Source organism: Protopterus annectens, chromosome 3.part0, assembly GCF_019279795.1.
Source record: "Protopterus annectens isolate FY-2018-M chromosome 3.part0, PAN1.0, whole genome shotgun sequence".
In the NCBI taxonomy this organism is placed as follows: domain Eukaryota; kingdom Metazoa; phylum Chordata; order Ceratodontiformes; family Protopteridae; genus Protopterus; species Protopterus annectens.
In genome coordinates this window covers 113,726,315-113,747,791 of record NC_056731.1, presented here as the reverse complement: position 1 = coordinate 113,747,791, position 21,477 = coordinate 113,726,315, and the positions used below count along the sequence as shown (strand labels likewise).

The 21,477-nt window shown below is 43.7% G+C and overlaps 1 protein-coding gene across 1 annotated transcript in view; it reads right to left on the bottom strand.

The window, feature by feature from the left end:
• NUP42 (nucleoporin 42) overlaps positions 1 to 21,477 on the bottom strand; it is a 513,730-nt gene that overhangs the window by 270,432 nt on the left and 221,821 nt on the right. The window contains exon 3 of the mRNA XM_044065504.1: positions 328 to 422. Within this exon, the coding sequence (XP_043921439.1) occupies positions 328 to 422 (95 nt within the window). The remainder of the gene's footprint in view (positions 1 to 327; positions 423 to 21,477) is intronic.

The following is a 21,477-nucleotide window of genomic DNA, read 5'->3' as shown; positions in this document are numbered from 1 at the left end:
TCAGTTTAAAAAAAGAACCATGTTAAACCATTCTGAAGACGATATGTTAAACCATTTTGAAGATGATGCTAGATATTCATTTGTGATGCATAGACTATACTTAAGGCTGATGAATTACTGAAAGAGGAATGCGAACAGAATGTTAAACACAGACTGTCTGATGTGAGGCTAAAATGTTAGTAATATACAAACATATAACCAAAAAAAATGATTGTACCAGCAATCCGTGCTAAAATAAGTGTACCATGGAGGGGGACTGCACAGTATGCAAAAATGAAAATGTATATAATTTGAAGAAAGCAATATTTATAAGCTGCAGTATATTACCAGATATATTCTGTTTCACCAACAGAGGACAGTAGGTTGATAATGGCCACTGTCCAGACGATTCCCAGACTTCCAGGTCATACTTAATGGATTCTCTGAAAGAAAGAAAAATATGCTCATTTTTAGTTTACTTCAAGTTATCACTTTTTTTCTGCAAGTATAGCGTGGTCAGATAAAACCCAGGTTCCTCTCTTAAGAGCATGGACTCTGAACCAATACTGTAAAGCCTTCAAGCACAGTCGTACATACATATTAATTCATTTATTTTTTAATCCCAAGACAAATTTATTACATATCTAATGGTAATACCATACTTACCCAATAGTCAAAAATTATTCCCAGGAAATCTGAATCACACACAAAAAGATTAATTTGGTCACAGTATTGCCAACTATCAGCCATAACGGTATCCATTTTAAAATAAATTTGGTCTGGCTGATTCGCATTACATTCCAGTATTTCCTGTTCACATAAACAAAGGAATTTTAACTAAACTAATCCAGTAAGGGGACGTCCAGTAAAAGGGGTGAGATAAGAGGAGGCAGATAAAAGGCTCTCCCTACCACCCTGGTAAAGAAGACAAGGGGGTCCAGAAAGCAGAGAATTCAAACAGAAGACGTATTTGAAATCCAAGTGAATGACCAAGAAAAAGCAGCAGCCAAACTGCTTGAAAAAGAATGCAGAAAAAATGGCAAAAGTACAGCCAGGACTGTTGAGCACAAAGGAAATGAAGTGATTAAAGAGAAAACAGAATGTATGCAGAGGTGGTTAAAATTCCAGGCACTCTGTCCAATTATATGAAAAAAAAGGATAAAAAGTTGGAAGAGGAGGAGTCTGCTTTCAACAGGCATTTATGCAAGTTAACCAGCCTCAGAAACAGAGATACAGAATCAAAAGTAAGGCTGACAAATTTGGAAGTTACACAGGATACTGAAAAACTGCAAGAAATGGATGACAGAGAATGACATGAAAATTATGGAATAAATAAATCAAAGGAACAGAAGGGAGAGACTGTAAAAAAAATGTCATGCAGCTCATCAGATGGTATAGACTTACCAGAGGGGCAATTTTTAATAGATTAAGCACAAAGAAATTTAAAGCCAGCAAGGCCCACAGTCATTAAGATGCAACATTAACAACAACTGTTGTCTCTATTGTAGGGAAAAAAAGAGAAAAAAAACATTGATGACTGGCAACCAGAGAGCTTTCAGAGATCACAAATTTTTGCTGGGAACCAGGCTAAAAGAAAAAAAACTTACACCTTCAAAAAATGTTAATTACTGGATTTAAAGAATGAAATTTCTTTACACAGCAATCTTTAAAGTTCATTCTCCCAGGGGACAAACGTTCTTAGATACAAACCAAGCTACAGCTGAACTAGGCAAGAACCAAGAGGCATGAGAGAGTGAAGCTCAAACCCAAAATAAAAAAAGTCAGGCTGTGAAAGCAGTAAGTAGCAGAAAAATGCAAGTAGAGGTTGCCACTGAAGCCTTTCCCCATGTTTCACCAGTAAGTTTGGTGAACTCATTACTTAGTAACACTGCTACGGGCTACACCTGGCAATAAATGTTGGTAAATAAGATTGTTCCAAAAGGGCACACCGAAAAAAGGAGCTGGGGAAAAAAATGTACCCAATACATTAGTACACAGAAGTGAAGTTGTAAAAAAAAAAAAAAAAAAAAGCCAATAATGGGTGTGAAAGAAAAAAATACACCCTCATTAAAAAAAAGTATCAATTATTGGATTTAAGATTTACACTTCTCTACCTGGCAACTACCTGCAAACGTTTACGAGAGAGTATTCTACAATATACAAGTTAAACAGAAGAGAAAACACAGACTAAAGCACAAATAAAAAGATGCAATCCAAGAATATTATAAATAAAAGGACACAAAAATGAAGAGAATAAAAATAGGGAGGGTGTAATAGCAAAATGTTTACAAACGTTACTGACAGATTTAAGCAATGGCTTAACATTTACAATAATGAAGAAATGGGGAGGAGAAAGGAATATGTATACAATTAAAAAATGACTAAAAGTACAAAATAAAACTTTAAAAAAATGTTTAGCTGACCAACTGGTACAAAGAATACAAGACTACACAGCATGGTGAATACAAGAAAAGAAAACGTGAAATGTGATAAATCAAGGGGGAAAGAGAAGGAGCTAAAGATAGGAAGATCCACATGAATAAAAAGATGGTGAAATTAATTATATGGATCAATAGATTAGAAGAGGACAAGAAAAAAAGAATGGTAGCAAACTATATAAACAAGGGGAAAATATAAAGTAATAATGTCCAAGAAATGCATCTCAAACGAGATGAAAACTCAAAGATGGTAGCAAAGATGACAGTAACAGAATACTATTCAGAGAAAGGAAAGAAGGCATAAAGAGGGGTAAAATAATAAGAAAATATTCAAATAATCGAATAGAACATGACTTAAGGGATAGTAAAAAGAGAGAGGAGTAATACTGAAGGGCTACTGGGAGGCAGAAGACAAACAGTGGGGAATATTTATGCTCCACCCCATATTAACAAAGCAGTGTTAAGACAATATCTTTCAAGTAATAACACAGTTTCACCAGAGAATATTAACAGTGGGTGGGGACTGGAAAATAGTTGTGGACAAAGTCGACACCAACACTGATGTAGGCCCCAGAACTAAAAAGATAACACTGGTGGGAAATACCACAAACAATGCATATGGCTTAAAAGACACAGAAACCAGGACCAGTAATACTCAAGTTACTTTTCAGGCAAGTACGGAACTGGTCAAGAACGGATATCACAGAAGAACAAGAATATTTGCTGCAACAAATAGATACATATCTGAGGATTATTTCAGATCATGCGCCAGTGGAGGCGGAATTAAAAATAACCTCTCAACTAAAAATAAGACACTGGAGAGCAAGCTGTAATTGGTGGAAGAATCACAGTAAATTAAAACAATTACAGAAATGTATAAAAGATGCAGGACAGACAGCAATTAGGAGAGGAAAAAAAGAGGCAAGGAAATGGAAAAAAGCAATCACAAATAATAAAACAAAAAACGACAGATGCGACCCTTCATAGGTAGGTACTAGGCTATTGGTCCTAGGGCCTATATAAGCCTAACCAAAAAGGTACCCTGGCTTTTGCCACCCAAGAAAATTATTTTCCTGTGCCCCTGTCGAGAAGAGCCCCAGAGGTGATCCCAGAGGTGAATTTCCTGTTTCACGTCCAATCAATATTTTTCTTGAAGAGTGTTAATGAGGAGCTTTGTTTGATATAAATAGGTAGTTTGTTCCAGAGTATGGGTAATTTTTTCCAGAGTATGGGAAATTTCTGAGACAGGAATCAATCCCTCCAGCATGTTCTGTTTATTGTGGTGACAAGGTTTAGGTCCCTAGAGCGTGTAGCTCAGAGAGATTGGGATTTCTTTAAGTTAAGCATGTCCAACAGCTTTGGGTTTGACATAGCTTTGTATGTTAGGCAGAGATCGCCTCCGAGCAGGCGATATGCGATGAAGTAAAGCAGGAGTTTTCTGAGACTGTCTGCATAGGGCATCAAGTTTGAGGCCAGTAACCCTCTGAGAGGTATTTCTGCGGCCTTTCCAGTTGTTGTAGATGTCTTGTAAGGTACATACCAAAAGGGGCATTGTACTCTATAATGGGTCTAATGAGTGACGAGTAAAGGGGAACAATGACCTCTTTTTTCCTGGATGAGAAACCTTTTGTGATGGTGTGTGCCATGTAGAAGGACTTCCTGACTACTGTGGCAATGTGATTATCAAAGAAGAGACTACTGTCCACCTGTGTCCCAAGGTCTCATCACACTTTCGTCCACCCGTGTCCCAAGGTCTCATCACACTTTCGGTGTTAAGTAGACTACCACCTATGTGGTTGCTCATGGGTACGGAGTTTTTACCAAAGGGGATGACAACGCACTTTTTGGCATTGAGCTGGAGGCCATGGCTTTAACACCAGGCATCTGTCTCAGTGAGGTCCTTTTGTAAGAGGTCCACATCATCAGGAGTTTCAATTACGGCTCCTAGTTTGCAGTCATTTGTGAACTTTGTTAGCCAAAGACCTTCTGTGTTAGCCTGTACTTCAGAAAAGTAGATACCAAACAGGAGAGGACCCAGGACTGAACCCTGTGTTACTCCACTTGTCACTGGTCTGAAGTCAGATTTGGAGTCTGCTACTTTCACAGTGTGGGCTCTGTCAGTGAGCCAGTTGGCAACCTATCTTGTGACATAGGGATTTATACCTAGTTTAGTGAGTTTATCTATAATTCCAGAGTGGGGGGATGGTGTCAAATGCCATAGCGAGATCTAGATAGGCTGTGTGAATCACCTTACCCTCATCTACAGCTTTGGTGACTGCTTCAAAGAAGTCGATCAGGTTTAGGAGATCTGCCTTTTACAAACCCAAACTGGGTGGGGTCCAGAGTTTGGAGATTACCAATGTCTTTGTTTATAAGTTCCATGATGATATGTTCCATGGCCTTGCAGACCAAGCTCATTAGGCTAATCGGGTGGCAGTTCCCGGGGTCCATGGTGGCTCCCCCTTTGTGGAGTGGGATAACAGTCGCTGTGCGCCATTCAGTGGGCACAAAGCCTGAGGTGAGATTATGACTGAACATGGTGCTTAGGTGGGGTGCCAGTTCATTCTGTAGTTCGTGTAGAACGCAGCCCAACCTAGGATATTGCCAGGTCCCATGGATGCTGTGTTCTTCACTTGGGAGAGTGTGGTTTTTACCTGTGCAGCCATGATTACAGGAACTTTGCATTCTTCCGGTATAGAGATGGGCCCTTTAGGGGGTGAGAGAGGGATAAAGTTAGCACTGAATCTATCTGCCAGGATGTTGGCAATATCATTTGGTTCTGTATATTTAGTGTCATTGTGCTGCAACTCAGAGCAGATCTGAATGTTGCCATTGAGATTCTTGACATAGCTACAGAATGCATTGTGGTTGTCTTTAGAAATCAGTGGCAATTTTGTTTTCATAACTAGCTTTGGAGGATTTTATGAGGGATCTCAGCTTCTTACTGAGGCTGACCAGGGAAGTTCCTCCAATCATGGGATTTTACTCTTTTTTTGCAACAGTTTCTTTCGTCTGTTGTACAGTTCGTTTATGGCAGGGAACCACCAGATTGGCTTCCTTTTTTTGGAGGATAGCATCTTGGTTCTGTTAGGGATAGCACTATCCATGCACTCGTGTTAAGTGCTTATAAAGTGCATTTGTGTAGGATTCAGCAGTCGTCCCTCTATTGTCCGTCTGCATGGGTGTCGTGAAGTTTGTCACTTCTGTCTTAAGAAGGGTGAAGTTGGCTTTGGAGAAATTTTTTACGGTTGTTTCCCTAATGGGGGTGGGGTGGGGGCAGGATGTGGATGTCTAGGGTGATTAGTTTGTGGTTGGATCTGACCAATGAGGAACTGACCTCTGGTGTGGAACACCGGTCACCCATGTCGGTAATGACCAGGTCTAGGACATTGCTGCCCCTGGTGGGAGTGTGGATAAGCTGATCCAAGGCATGGAATTTATGAATTACAGAAAACATTGAGCAAAACAGTTGGTACACGAGTTTTCCCAGTTAATGGTGGGTTAGTTGAAATCACCCATTATGAGGGTGTTGGGTTGTACCCCAATACTTTCTAATGTATCAAGAAATGAGGAGTGGGAAACCTGGGGCATGGTGGGGGATCTGCAGCAAGTTACAGTTTGGATTGCGGTCTTGCCCAGAGTTAGTTGTACTTGGATAATCTTGGATGCATTATGTTGAGCAACTAGCCTGGAGGTGTGGATATCCTTAATGAATATGGACACACCTCCGCCTATAGTGTTTCGGTCCAGGTTAGGTGGCCGAAAGGTGTGGTATGAATTATAGCCTGGTAATGCAGCAATGCTCTCTGGAGCCTTGAACCAGGTCTCTGTCACTGCACAGATGTCAATGTTCTCCATTTTAAGGAGTGCCTCCAGTGAATGCATTTTGAGGTTTAGACTTCTAGCATCGAGTAGCATTACCCTCAGAGTTTGCTTGCTTGTACCTGTTACGGTGGTGAATTTGTCATTTGAACCTAGCCTAAAAAAGGCACTATAGTGGTAGCAAGAGCCTTAGCCAGTATCCAGAATCCCAAGAGTGACAGGTGCATGCCATCTCTGGCAAAGCATCGTGGTCTGTTGATCATGTCATCCCAGGCAGACAGATACTGGATTCCCTTAGAATGACACCAGAAGCTTAGCCAATTGCTGAAGTCAATTATTTTGTCCTTGTACTTTGGTATCATTCTGGATGATGGCAGGATGCTATTCGGGGCTAAGGTCATACCTGCCTGGGCTACAAGATCAGAGAGCTCCTCCATGTCTCTTTTCATGTAGTCCACGGATGCATGTCTCAGGTCATTCACACCAACATGGACAATGACAGTCATATTTGTGCTTGTTGTGGAGTGACCTAAGTGAGTGCATTATGTGTCGGATACTGGCACCAGACAGGTAGATGACAGTAACTTTCTCCTTGTTTAGCCTGGTGAGTGGAACATCAGTGTGCCTGACTACAGAGTCACCTATGACTAGAGCTTTGGGTATGTTATATCTTATGGGCTGTGGCTGAGTGGCACACTGAGTTTGTGGGTTATGTGTCATTTGGGTTCTGTTGGGGGGTGGAGGTTGCTTGCGTTTCTGATTTGGAGGTCTCTGTTGCTTGAGCAGATTTTTATTGAGAGCCTCCGTGAATGTAAATGTGTGTTTTGTGTTTCTGTGTGTCTGTTTTGGTCATGTAGGTTTTGAGGGACTATGTGATGAGTGTGGTGTGGTGCAAATGTTTGCCATCTCTTCTTGACTGTCTAGTCCAGTCTTGGGTGAAGAAAGCTTTGCTTCCAGTTTGGCTATATAAGTGCATCTCTCACAGGTTGTAGTGTTGGGTGGTAGGAGGAGAGGGTTGTCTGTGTACATGAGGCAATTGCTGCATTGCCCCAAGATGCCCACATTCATCAGGTAGACAGGAGAAAATACTGGGAGCTGACCCTTAATAAGTAACTATCCAGGCATGTCTAAGTACTAAAAACAAACAGTTTTCCTCTAGACAAGTAAGGAAATTTAGTGCTGTAGTAATTTGTAGCTTATTTAGTGCTTACGAGTTCTGAACAAGTGCTGAGCTCAAAGAAACAGATTTGAGTGCTAAAACTAAAACACTGGCTAGTTTTAAGGGAAAATTTAAAGAGCACACTTTATGGTGCCGGGAATAGTATAACCCTAGCTAAGCGGCAATGCATATATACTAAAGTATATATTTTTTTTACATAACAGTAGCAAATGAGCAAATTGATTTAAACAAATTAACCAATAAAAAACTAAAAACTGAGCCCCGTTCCAGCAGTCTTCAATCAGACAAGTTCTAACTGCACACTCCTGCCACTAGGGTGCAGGGGAACCTTTTCCAAGAAAAAAAGATGGGCTAGATTAGTGCTCAAGTTACACAACCAAAGCTGGACTCAGCAGGTCTGAATCTAGTCTATGCTACAGCAAACAAGGCGTACCAATTTCATAAAGAAACAGTTAAAATAAGCAGGCACAATAAGCCTTTAACGAGAAATTCCTATCTCAGAAGGGCAGAATCTAGCCTCTCCTCCCACAAGTGTGCAGACCACAAACCTTCTTAATGAAAAATAACTGCCCTGAAACCCAAGTGCTTTAACCAGAACTAATACACTTTTAGAATAACAGACACTGAGCCTTCAATCAGCAATTCCCAACTTAGAAGGATGTAAGCTACCAGTCCTGCCGCAAAGTACAGTTTTGTACCTACCATAAATGTAGATGTCCGAGAGGAATGCATCTGCAGTCTTTACAAATGGGTTGTCCTGTCGTCAGGCAGCCCTTCGGTCGGCCGGATTCCAAAGTCTGGGTCTGGCTTCGGCTGGTGTTGCACTTCACCCGACGTCATTGCGGCAGTTATTCGGGTATAAAGGCATCAGCCGATGCCATTTTCCTCAGTGTTTCTTGCCCCAGATGCCAGGTGCCCTCTTGGATGGCTAAATTTGGATAAATGCCAAAGTTTCCAAAAAGTAGAGAGCAAACACACAAAATAAGCATGTATGTACATATATACAAACAAATACACCATAATAGATCCCCCCCAAGCTAGCTGAAGATTGGCAAATACCCTAGGAGTACCTCAGAAGGGAAGGAGGGTGGGTAATCCTGACTGCAGATGCATTCCTCTCGGACATCTACATTTATGGTAGGTACAAAACTGTACTATGTCCTTCAAGGATGCATCTGCAGTCTTTACAAATGGGTAGAATACCATAGCTAAACTAGGGGAGGAGGAAATGAGAAGAGATTATGGTGTAGTTAGGATCCCTTGCAAAACAGCAGTGGCAGAACCAGCACGGGATCTAGAGTATAGAGGTAAGTTATAATGCTTGGCAAATGTATGCACGGAGGTCCAAGTAGCAGCCTCTATAATGTCCTTGGTAGCCACTCGTGAAGAAAGCTGTGGTAGTGGCTGTAGCCCTTGTGGAGTGAGGCCTGATGTTCTCTGGAGTTTTCTTTCCATGGTAGGAGTAACAAAATCTAATGCAATTTCCTATCCATTTGGAGATTGTCTGTTTAGAAATTGGTTTTCCTTCCTTTCCTGTTGCATATGCTACCAGAAGCTGGTCAGCTTTTCTATTGTTTTTTGTCCTGTCCAGGTAGTAGCGTAATTGTCTATGTACATCCAAGATATGTAAGAGCCTTTCTCCCCCGTTCTGAGGGTTGGGGAAGAATGTAGGAAGGTGGATAGCCTGATTTAAAGAGACTTTGGATACCACCTTAGGCATAAATGTAGGATTTGTTCTCATGGACACTCTATCTTGATGGAAGATCAGGAAGGGTTGCACTGCCATTAATGCCTGTAGTTCAGAGACCCTTCTTGTTGAAGTTATTGCCAGCAGGAAAGCAGTCTTCCAGGATAAGTATTGTAATTCTGCTGTTGCTGCTGGTTCGAAAGGAGGAAGAGTCAGTTTTTCTAGAACAAAGTTCAAGTCCCATGCTGGCAATGGAGGTTTCCTGGGAGGTTTTACATTTTTAATTCCTCTCAGAAACTGTCTGAGCAGAGGATGCGAGAAGACAGGAGGATCCAAGCTGTATTCTGCTGAAATAGCTGATGCATGTATCTTGATGGAAGAATAGGACAGGCCTGTATGGAAGAGCTCCGCCAAGTACTCCAGGATGTTGGCTATGTTCACCAGTGTCACATCTTGCCCCTTTGCAGTACTCCAGATGAGATATCTTTTCCATTTTGCTGCATAATTCTTTCTTGTTGAAGGTCTACGAGCCTCCAGGATTATGTCTTTAACCCTTTGGGATAAATTTGGGTTAATTGCTGTTATGTAATGTTCCAGGCAGTTAGCTGCAGAGTTTTTAGGTTTGGATGCAGGATGTTGTAGTTGTTCTGTGTTAGCAGTAATGGGATCAGGGCAGTGTCCATATTTGTTCCGGGACATGCTCCTCAGCAGTGGATACCAATGTTGTCTTGGCCAGTCTGGTGCTATCAGAATGATCCTCGGACGTTCCTCTTTGATCTTCAGAAGCACCTTGTGCATCAAAGGAAGTGGTGGGAATGCGTATGCTGTCAGGCTTTTCCAACTGAAAGATAGGAGTCCACCTTCCAAGCAAGTGGGTGGTAAGTCCTTGTGCAGAATTTCTTCAACTGGTGATTGAATGGGGATGCAAACAAGTCTATTTGTGGTAATCCCCATTCTCTTGTGATGGTTTTGAAGATGTCCGGATGCAGCATCCATTCATGGGCATCTGTTGTAGTTCTGCTTAATATGTCTGCTAGAATGTTTTCCTTCCCTGGTACATAAATTGCCTGTAACTGAATGTTGTAGCTCAGAGCCACATCCCATAGGTCCAGTGCCAGCCGGCATAGAGGGTATGAGTGTGTGCCTCCCTGTTTGTTGATGTACCACATAACTGTGGTGTTGTCTGTCCTTATCATCAACTGGCCTTCTTGGAGAAAAGGTCTGAATGCCTGGCTTGCCAATTTTACTGCCATCATTTCTTTTAGATTTATGTGCAGATGCAGCTGGTCTTGAGTCCATAGGCCTTGAATGCACTTGCCCAGCATGTGTGCCCCCAACCGAGGTCTGAGGCATCTGTCGTGATGGTTTGTCTTGGTTGACTTTTGCAGAAGGGCAATCCTGTGTTTGATTGGCAGGCCTGAGCCCACCATAGGAACTCTTGCTTCAGACATGGGATCATTGGAATTTTGGTTTCTAGGCTGTGCTTGTGCTGGGACCACAAATTCTTTAGGTACCACTGTAGCTTTCTCATATGCAGCCTGGCATGAGGGACCAGTATTATGCAGGATGCCATGAAGCCTAGAGCTTGTAGCACTTTTCTTGCAGTTAGATGGTTCTGCTTTGTTAATGCCAAGAAGTAGAGAGTAAGTTGCTCTTTCTTTTCTGCAGTTAGAAATGCCATTTGTTTTGATGTGTCCAGTTCTGCACCCAGAAAGGTTATTCTTTGGGATGGAATCAGCCTTGACTTTTTTGTATTGACTGTATATCCCAGGGCTTGCAGCAGGTAGATGACTCTTTGTAAGTCTTCTGTTAGCTTGTTTTTGTTGTCCGCTTGTATCAGGCAGTCGTCCAGGTAGGGATAGATTTGAATCCCCTGAAGTCTGCAATGAGCGATTACTGATGCCAGGCATTTCGTGAACACTCTGGGCGCAGTAGATAAGCCAAAGGGCAATGCTGAGAATTGATAATGCTCTGATCCTGCAAGAAATCTGAGGTATCTTCTGCAAATTGGTCTTATGGGGACGTGCAGGTATGCCTCCTTGAGATCTAGAGTTACCAGCCAAGACTCCTTGCCCAGCATGGGAAGAAGCTGCTGTAGGGTCAGCATTTTGAATTTTGGAACAATGAGGAATGTGTTTAAAGCGGACAGGTCTAGAATAGGCCTCCATTTGTTTTCTTTTCTTGGTACCAGGAAGAGTCTGGAGTAAAATCCCTTTCCTTGCTCCATAGATGGTACCTTTTCCACAGCTGTCATTCTTAATAATTGAGATATTTGTTTTAGAGCTTCTGTCCTTTGAGTAGGTGGTAGGTTTGGCATTCCTCTCTTTCCTGGTAGAGTATGGAAATGGAACCTGTAACCTTGGTCTATAGTTTGCAAAATCCATTTTTCTCTTGTAATGCAGTGCCAGTTTCTTGAAAATAAGGTTAGCTTTCCGCCTAAGGGTGCTTCTAGTTGTTCCCTGGTAGGCGGTGCCACCGCCAAGTCACTGTGATTGAGTTGTTGTAGTGGTGGTGGCTGTATCCGTGCCTCGCTGGTTGTTACCCTGCCACGGGCGACCCTGTAGGCACCCCTGGATTGGTTTCTGCCTCTAGAGCCTATTCCTGCCTCTTTGTGCCTTAGAGGAGTCCGAAAGGACCAATTCTTGGAGGGCCAGTTCCTGCTAAACCTTGGAGGTTGAACTTGTAAGAAATCTTTCACTGTTTGCACAGATTTTGCTTTCTTCCATCTTTTAGTACCTGCTGTGCAGGGGAACCAAATAAATTGACCTTGTCCATAGGTGCATCCAAAAGCTTAGATTTGACATGGTCTGGTAATGCCTGTTCTTTCAACCATGCATGCCTCCTGATAACTGTGCCAGTCATGGCTGATCTAAAGGAAGCCTCCAGTGCATCATAGCCACATTTTAAAGAATGGTTACTAACCTGATGTATGTTATGTACCATTTCTTGAACATACTTTTTATCTAAAGATTCTTCAGAGGACAGCTTTTAGTCAACTGGTCAAGCATAAACTCTTGATATTGAATCATATGAAATTGGCAGTTCAAAGCTCTAGCTGACAAAGTAGCAGAGGTGTAAACTTTTTTACCCCATCTCTCTAAGGACCTGGATTCCCTTTCAGAGGGGAGGGGGTTTTTAGAAGAAGTAGCTGCTACAGCTTTAGGACCCTGGGAGATAGTCTCTGGATCTGCAAAAGGAGCCTTATATAAGTGGTGATGAGTGTCCGGGACCCTGTAGTACCTATCGGGCTTAGCAGGAGCCGGAGGTAAAGAATCAGGAGCAGTGCAAGCATCATTAAATGCATCAACAACAACAGAAAGAACTGGAGGTATAGCTACTATGCTGTGGCAAATGTAGAAAGGTCCTAAGCCTTTTTCTAGAGTCTGAGAAATCTTGGCCCTGCCACTGAAATTGTTCCCTCATAGCATGCAAGGTTTCCCCAAAGGAAAATTCCTCAGGAGGAGAGGCTGAAGGGATGGACTCCTCAGCATCAGAGTCTTCGTAAGGAGAATAAGAAGCCTCAGGAGGGTCTGTATGTTCTGAGTCATCAGAGGAATCATCTGTGGATACTGGCTCAGGGGGCTCTGCTCTAGGCCTCTTTTCTGGAGGAGGAGAGAGGCCCTGTCTGGATGAGGCTGGGCTCCACGAATTAAAGAGATGAGATCCTCAGCCAAAGAAAGCATATGGGAGCTGGTGCTGGGCCTGTGAGAGGGGGGCTTGGCAGGCACAGGTTTTGATGCTTTGGCTGCCTTAGCCCTGGCAAAGGCCTTAATAGACATAGCTGGAGGAGGCCTAGCAGCTCCACGTGCAGGGGTTGAAATATCCAGGGGAATGGTGTCTGATAAATCCTGTGAAACCGCAACAGAAGGTTGGATTTCAGAAGCCGTTTCTACCAGGTTAGAAGAGGCCTCGGTAGAAGGCATGTTATTGGCTGAAGAAAGAACCGCTTGCTCGGTTTCGGCCGAAACCGAGACACTCGTGGTTTACTTAACCGCGAGTGTCGGTCCTTTTCTTTGCGTTTTTGGTTATTTGCGTAGTCGGAGGATCCGACGGCATAATGTAGGCAAAATCGGAGCCGAAAATCTGTTCAGCAAAGTCCGACCGACGTCTAAGCGTCCGTCGGTTAAAAGAAGCACAGGCTAGACAAGCTGCTACGTCGTGGTCTGGGCCTAAACAATGTATGCAATAGGAGTGGAAATCTTTATGAGGTATTTGTTTCCCACAAGATAAACAGTTATTAACTTTCTCTGACATCGGCTGAGGCAAGAAAGAGTCCCCAACGGGGTACTTAGCTTTATAGAAGTCTTCGAAGTAGTATTCGGTAGTAGTAGAAGCTTCTGCTTCGGGCGCCACGCGGCAAGAAAGACTGAGGAAAATGGCGTCGGCTGATGCCTTTATACCCGAATAACTGCCGCAATGACGTCGGGTGAAGTGCGACACCAGCCGAAGCCAGACCCAGACTTTGGAATCCGGCCGACCGAAGGGCTGCCTGACGACAGGACAACCCATTTGTAAAGACTGCAGATGCATCCTTGAAGGACATCAGTGCAGACCACAAACCTTCTTAATGTAAAACAACTGGTCTGGAGCCCAAGTGCTTAAACCAAAATGCTTAAAATAACAGTTACAATTTAATCAGGCTACTACCTAGCAGTAATAAATGGAGCAGAATAAATACAATTGAGTACTTTTAAGAAGATGAAAAATAAAGTGCATTTTTTTTAAGTAAAGTGCAAGGAGAGAGGAAGAAGGAGCAGAAGAAACATTCAAGTAAGAACCTTAAGTGGGTTGGCCTTCTCAAATGTTCTCTCTGTATTAAGTAGAGTGAACACCAGACTGGGAGAGGTGTCCCAGATCAGATTTAAAGTAGGGGCAGGCAACTGCAAAGCCACCAACTATACCACCACCAGAAGACTGGGGGGGGGGGACAGTTTCAGGACATATGAGAAACAGAAAATAATGCCAGAAAACATATAAAACAATTCAGTCAGGCAAAATTAAGACAATGCAGAACTCTGAAGGGTTAAAATTCCAAGAAATATACTTAGCAGTCAGCAATATATTTCCAGATTGTTTGAGAATCACACACCAGCCAGACACCAGAAGTTAAAGATTTAGCACTTTCGTCAGTGGTAACTCAGACTTCATCAGAACAACATAATTTCAAAATCACACACTTTTTATAAATTAAACTCAGTCATGTCCATAGTTAAAAACTAACTTTCCCAGTTAAAGAAATACTGTATCCCCTTCTTTATAAAACACAATGAACACAATGTGAATTTAGAGGTTAGAAATACTTTGCATCTTATATAAAAATCCTCAATAAATCCATTCATAATAATACTGCACAATTTAAAAAAAAAACAGTTCTGATTTCAGTTTCAGTACACTACTAATGGATATGGTTTTATTAAGGCCTGGGGGGTACCGGAATTGTACTTTATTTCCCATCTTAATTCTTTATACTCCAAGTACATGTCTGCAGGTCCCCCTCTTGGTCCCATATCCACTTTGTCAACCACTGTGAATTTAAAACTGTGCGAGGGGAACTTCTAATGTGCATTGCTAGTGCATTCTTGTCATTCCCTCTGGATATGTCATACTGATGTTGGTATATTCTTTTCCTGAATACACAATTTGTTTTTCTTATATAAAAATTCAAACATTCCTGACAGACCGCTAAATAAACTATATCAGAGCTATAACAGTGGAACCTGTGTTGCATTTTTACTAATTCCCCAGTTCCAATTCTGACTTCTATCCCTTTTAAAATGTACATGCACTGTGGACAACACCCACACTTATGCATCCCACCATCTGTTGCCCCTAAGTCACTTTTTTCAAGTAAAGACTTAAAACACGTGCTTTTTATAAACAATTTTATTTATTTTACATTTGTTGACCAGGAGTGTCCGATTGAGCTAAAGCCCTTTTTCAGCAGAGGCCCGGGGAGAAAAGCTCCAAATGGTATAAACAATTAAAATAGCATTATGTTAGTCATGGCACAGAATAAAGAAAATTAATATGAAGAGTCAAGGGTTTTCTCCCTTACTGCATAAAAACAGAAGGCCAGGTAATTTCCATCTACTTTCTCTACCCAAACCAATGTCCCTCCAAAAATAGTATAAAGCAGATATTACCAGAATTAAACCAGAGGAAGGCGCTGTAAGTGGTCCCTGGCAGTAGGTATGACAAAAGGAGTGGCATACAATAAACAAAAGGGGTTAGAAGGAGAAGAAATGGAGCCATGAAATGCAGAAAAATACAACATAAAAGGCAACAGCAAAACAGGCAAGGAATCACAACAGCAAAAGCAAAGTGGGTCCAGAAAGCAGAGAATTCAAACAGAAGTATTTGAAATCCAGGTGAATGACAAAGGAAAAGCAGCAGCCAAACTGCTTGAAAAAGAATGCAGAAAAAAATGGCAAAAGTACAGCCAGGACTGTTGAGCACAAAGGAAATTAAGTGATTCAAGAGAAAACAGAATGTATGCAGAGGTGGTTAAAATTTCAGGCACTTTATCCAACTATATGAAAAGAAAGGATAAAAAGTTGGAAAGAGGAGGAGTCTGCTTTCAACAGGCTTTAGGCAAGTTAACCAACCTCAGGAACAGAGATACAGAATTAGGCAAGTTAACCAACCTCAGGAACAGAGATACAGAATCAAAAGTAAAAAAAAAAAAAAAAAAACGTGGTGGGTTCATTCCGTATTTTCTGAAATAGGTCAGTGTCCACTCTGAAAATGCTCCAGTTGCATCTAATAATGGCACTTGCATCATAAAAGCTGAGATTATAGGGTATAATAAAGGCTCTTTGAAACTTGTTGGTATTAGAAGTCTCAATTACATTTCCTATTCCACCCTTCGGTATGTTATCAATACATCCTAAAAGTGGTGCAAAATACATTCTTTCCTTTTGTATTTAACCTCTCCTATTGTTTGATCCAATAAGGTGCTGGGATAGCCCCTCTTTTCCAGCACAGTCCTTAATACATCACATTCCTTGGAAAAGGTGACCTCACTATGATCATGCATGCAAAACTAACATTCTCCCTTGACTAGGGACTTTTCTTTGGTGGAGAGGGTGTCCACTAGTAAAGTGGAGTAAGGAATTTGAGTATGTCGGTTTCCTATAAATAGAACTTTCAAATTTCTTTTTGTCCCTGTTTTTAGAAATGCACACATCCAGGTAATGTACACATTCACTATTGGTTTGCATCGTAACTTTGAGGAAACTAGTACTGTCATTAAAATATTGGAAAAAACAGTCAAGTCTATCTAGTGAACCTTTCCAAAAGATAATAATGTAGTCCAAAAAACGACCATCCATACACCAACAGTTTGCAAACTCAGAATTACATACTTTTTCCTTCTCCCATTGGGCCAGGACTATGTTGGCAAAAGCTGGGGTGCATCTTTACCCCATAGCCACTCGACTTCTCTGCTTAAACAATTGATTTTCAAAAACCAAGATGTTATCAAGGACAGCTTCTGTCAAGGCCCTAATAGTAAGTATCTTGGAATGGTTGAAATATGAGTTCCCAACAAAGAAAATCACAAAACATTTCAACCCGAGATGGATCCCAAACATATGAAGTTATGGTGAGTACATAACTAAAAGATGTTATGTGATCCTATCTCGCCTACATTCTGACTGATGGGACAGCATCCCTAGCACCTAAATCCTGGGTGGCTCACTGGAAAACACTCCTGAGTACCGTGGAACCAAATGATGCTCGCCCTTTAGATGCCACATCCAATTTATAGTGGGAAATGAAAGTGTGCGGGTTGGACCAAGTAGCCGCAGCACAAATCTCAGAAATAGCGAGCTTGGAATGAAATGCAATAGAGGTAGCCATAGCTCTAGTAGAGTGAGCTTTGACAGATGTTGTAAGTTGCTTATTTGAAGAGGAATAAGCCTGAGTTATGCAATCTCTAATCCATTTGGCAATAGTAGCTTTAGTGATGGTTTTACCCAGTTTATTATCTGAAAAGGACACAAACAATTGATCTGTTTTTCGAATTTGTTGAGTCCTGTCTAGATAGAAGCACAATTGCCTGTGAACATCCAATGTATGCAAGGTGTATTCCGCTTTGTTTGAAAATTTTGGAAAGAAAACTGGTAGCTCTAGAGATTGTTGGAGACAGAGATTAGAACAAACTTTTGGAACAAAAGATGGATTAGGCCTAAGTGATACTCTATCCTTGTGAAAAATCAAGTACGGTGGTTTGACAGATAGGGCTTGAAGTTCTGAAACTCTTCTTGCAGAGGTAATTGCAATTAAGAAGGCAGTTTTCCAAGACAGATATTTCAACTCACATGTAGCAGCCGGTTCAAAAGGGGAAGATGTTAAGGCACGAAGTACCAAATCAAGATCCCATGGAGGCGCAGGATGAAAAACTGGGGGTCTTAAAAGCACAGCACCTTTCATGAAAGTTTTACATAATCTGCTGCTCATCAACGGTGGGTCTATGGATTCGTGAAATTTGGAGATAGCTGCTAGTTGGACTTTAATAGTAGAGACTGAAGATCCTTGATTAAACAAGGATGTTAAAATTTTCAAGACCTCTGGTATCGGGGCAGTAATAGGGTCTAAGCCTCTGAGTTGAGCCCAGATAGCAAACCTCTTCCACTTACTGTGATACAATTTCTTAGTGGTGGGTTTGTGGGCTGAAGATAAAATGTGAATAACTTCCGGGTCCAAGGTGTGATTTCTGACTAAAGTCGGAAGTGGAGGAGCCAAGCTGTTAATTTCAAAGTGTGAAGGGACTGATGCTGTTGTCCCGACTGATGAACCAGAAGGTCTGGAGTTAGATCCAAAAACCAAGGACCGTCCAGAGTATATTTCTGTAGGTAGGGAACCATACCTGACGAGGCCAGTACGGAGCAATTAGAATCATTGTGGACCCCAATTGGGAAGCTTTCTGGATGACTTTGGGGAGGAGTGGAACCGGAGGAAAGCATAAAGCAGTCCTGTTGGCCAAGGTTGGACTAGTGCATCCGTAGCTGCCTCCCTGACGCTGGGTCAAGGAAAGAACCTTTGCACTTCGTGTTTTCTGGTGTTGCAAACAGGTTGCAGCACGGAATCCCCATCTTTTGAAAATCTGAGCTGCTACTGTTTCGCTCAGGGACCACTCGTGAGGAGAGAGAATAGTCCTGCTCAGTCTGTCTGCCAATACATTGGATTTTCCTGGAATGTGGGTCGCTACCAGGAAGCGGTTGGTAGCCACTGCCCATTCCCACACCCTCATGGCCTCTCTGCAAAGGGGTAAGATCTGGTCCCTCCTTGTTTGTTTAGATACCAGACCACCGACATGTTGTCTGTGTGGATAGCGATAATGCCTTGAGGGAGAAACTTGTGGAGGGCTTGTAGGGACAGAAGTACAGCCCTCATTTCCAACACATTGATATGGAGAAATGTTTCGCTTGGAAGCCAAGAACCCTGAACTGACCTGCCCAGACAATGCCCCCCCACCCCATCTGGGAGGCATCCGTTGTCAAGGTGGCCACCGGAGGGGGTATAACAAAAGGTCTTCCCTGATTCAGATTGGATGGCAGAAGCCACCAGCGGAGGTCCCGTTTGCACGTTTCTGTAATCAGTATGTGATGATTGAGGGGGAGATCCTGAAAAGACCATTGTGTCGATAACACCCACTGAAGAATCCTCATGTGCAATCTTGCCAGAGGAACTAGGAGAACCGTGGCAGACATTGAACCTAAAAGTTGCAGGACCATCCTGGCTGGGGCTTTGGATCTTAGAAGCAGGGCTCGGGCTTGACCTTGTAATGTTTGTATCCTTTCGGTAGGAAGGAAGATTCGCATTAATTTTGAGTCTATCTCTGCTCCTATGAATCTTATGCGCTGAGAAGGCAGCAAGACAGACTTTGACCAGTTGAATGTAATTCCCAGGGAAGCACCCAGGAGATGGTGGCTTGTAGGTTCTCTAGTAGTAGATGCCTGGTGGTGGCAGTCAGGAGCCAGTCGTCCAGATAGGGAAACACTTGGACACCGAGACTCCTCAGGTGAGCAGTCACTACTGCCAAACACTTGGTGAACACCCTGGGGGCTGTGGTGAGACCAAAGGGCAGTGCACAAAATTGGAAATGACTGTCTCCCAGGCTGAAGCGCAGATACCTCCTGGACGCCTGATGTATCGGTATGTGATAATAGGCGCCCTTGAGATCTATGGAGCACATCCAAACATCTTTCTCCAACAATGGGAGAATGGATTGTAAAGTGACCATTCGGAATTTGGACTTCATGACGGACTGGTTTAGTTTGCTGAGATCCAAAATGGGTCTCAGGTCCCCTGTCTTTTTTGGCACTAAAAGAACCTTGAGTAATTTCGATCCGATCTGGTCTGTGGGGACCGGTTGGATGACTTTTTCTAGCAGCTTTGAAGCTTCTACGGCTGCAATTTCCCTTTGACTGGGTGGTGGGTCCGGGATTTTTTTGGACGGTGGGGGTGAGTGTGTGAAGGGAATGGTGTAACCTCCGGCAATAATCCGAAGCACCCATCTGTCCTGAGTAATAGACTCCCAGGCTTTTAGGTGCTCGGCAAAACGGCACCCGACTGGCTCCGGAGCAGCACAGCCGGGCAATCCCTCATGGAGTGTGGGAGGCTGAAGAGCCACGAAAGGACTCGCGGTCTCCAGTGTTGCGGGGGCCTCTGCCGCCTCTGGGACGGCGTTTCCCAGAAAAATTTCCCCGTCCTCTGCCTCTGGAAGGGGAATCTTCCTGCTGTTGAGGAAAGAATTTCTGTGATTTGTGGAACCACATCTTCCCTCCTCTTTTAGCCTTGGGATAAGGCCGAAAGGGAGTGGAATAACGTGCTCCTACGGCAGATAAAGTCTTTCCCTCTTGCTCACAGCGGTAAGAGTGTCTTTACCTTGGGTCCAAACAAAGAGGACCCATCAAAGGAGCGTCGGCAAAGGAAGACTTGAAGGCCTCCGCTGAAATGACACAACGGAGCCAGGCTTGTCTCCGTGAGCCACGCCTGTGCCTGCCGCTTGCCCACCCTTCGGCCGCATATGAAATGAGCCTCATGGAAGAGTTAGAAATCGAGGTGAGGATAGCCAACTGAGAGCTAACCGACTGGGCTAGCTGCTCAGGTAGGTTACCTGAGAGGGAGTCTGAGAGCTCCTTGACCAGATCCCTCTGTAGTCTGGTGAAATGTGCCAAATAATTCAGGGACCTCAGAGTAAAGGCCGCTGAAGTCAGGGTGCGCTTCCATCGTCCATGCTCCTAGACTCCTTATTAGGAGGATGGACGGACGTTGAAGCCTCTGCCACGTCCTGCTGGGTAGCAGATGCCACCACCATGGCATCTACAGCCACGCCTTTCAATTAAGAACTCCTTCTCGGGTGGGGCAGACAAAAATTTGTTAGGGCGAGAAGGCACTGGTTCCACAGTATCTGGATGTCCCCACGCCCTCCGACAAACCAAATCCAGGAGCTCGTCGAAGGGCGGAGACACCCAGGAGGCGGAGGGCTGAGCCCCGAAGGCCTTGAGAAACACCGACTCATCAGCGGAGGGGGGTTTGGAATTCCAGCCGCCTCGTTGCTTAAGGATCTCTAGAATGTCTGCAAATGAGACATCATCCGAGGACGACTTTGGGGACCCCTCCGCATCATCAAGATCAGTGTCCGATGTAAGAGACTCGTCGGGGGAGTCCACGTGCTTCCTCTTGCACGATCTCTTCCTTGGGGGCTCCTCCGAAGACAACTCCGAAGAACCCTCAGGAGGAGGGGAACCCCCAGTGGGGGTAACCTCAGGCCCCGGGGCTCCGCTGCCTAGAGACAGGGGAACTGCCAAAGACCCAGTCTCCATGCCCAGGGAAGGTGCCGGTAAAGCCGTAGAGATGGTCGAAGAATACTTGGCCAAGGCACTCCTCATAGCTCTGAAGGCCGGACCCCCAGAATCCTGGGAGGGTCCGGTCTCCGGAGCCATGATAGCAGACGAAAGTCCCGCGGCCGAAGCACCGAGAGGGAGGCTTGGAACCGACAGCATTGGCCCCGAAACGTCACCCCCGGGTCCGGCCGAAGTCCGTGTGCTAAACTCGGACCCGAAGGCCGGGGTTGGAGTAAGGGTCGGAGCCGACCCTAGGATCTCCACTGGCTCCATCAGCACCTGCTCACGGAGCCGGCGGTCGGCGGAGGAATGGCAATGGAATGGGCTATCGGCTCCGAAGCCAAGTGGGTCGGAGCCGAAACAAATTTCTGAAAGACTGGGGACTGGAACAGTCTTTGGAGCACCCTGTCTATGTCCGAATCTGACATCCTTGATGACCTGGAAGAGACCGAATGGGTCGAGTAGGCCTCCAACGGCTCCAAGGGACTAGGGGACCGGCTCGAATCGACTCGACAATTA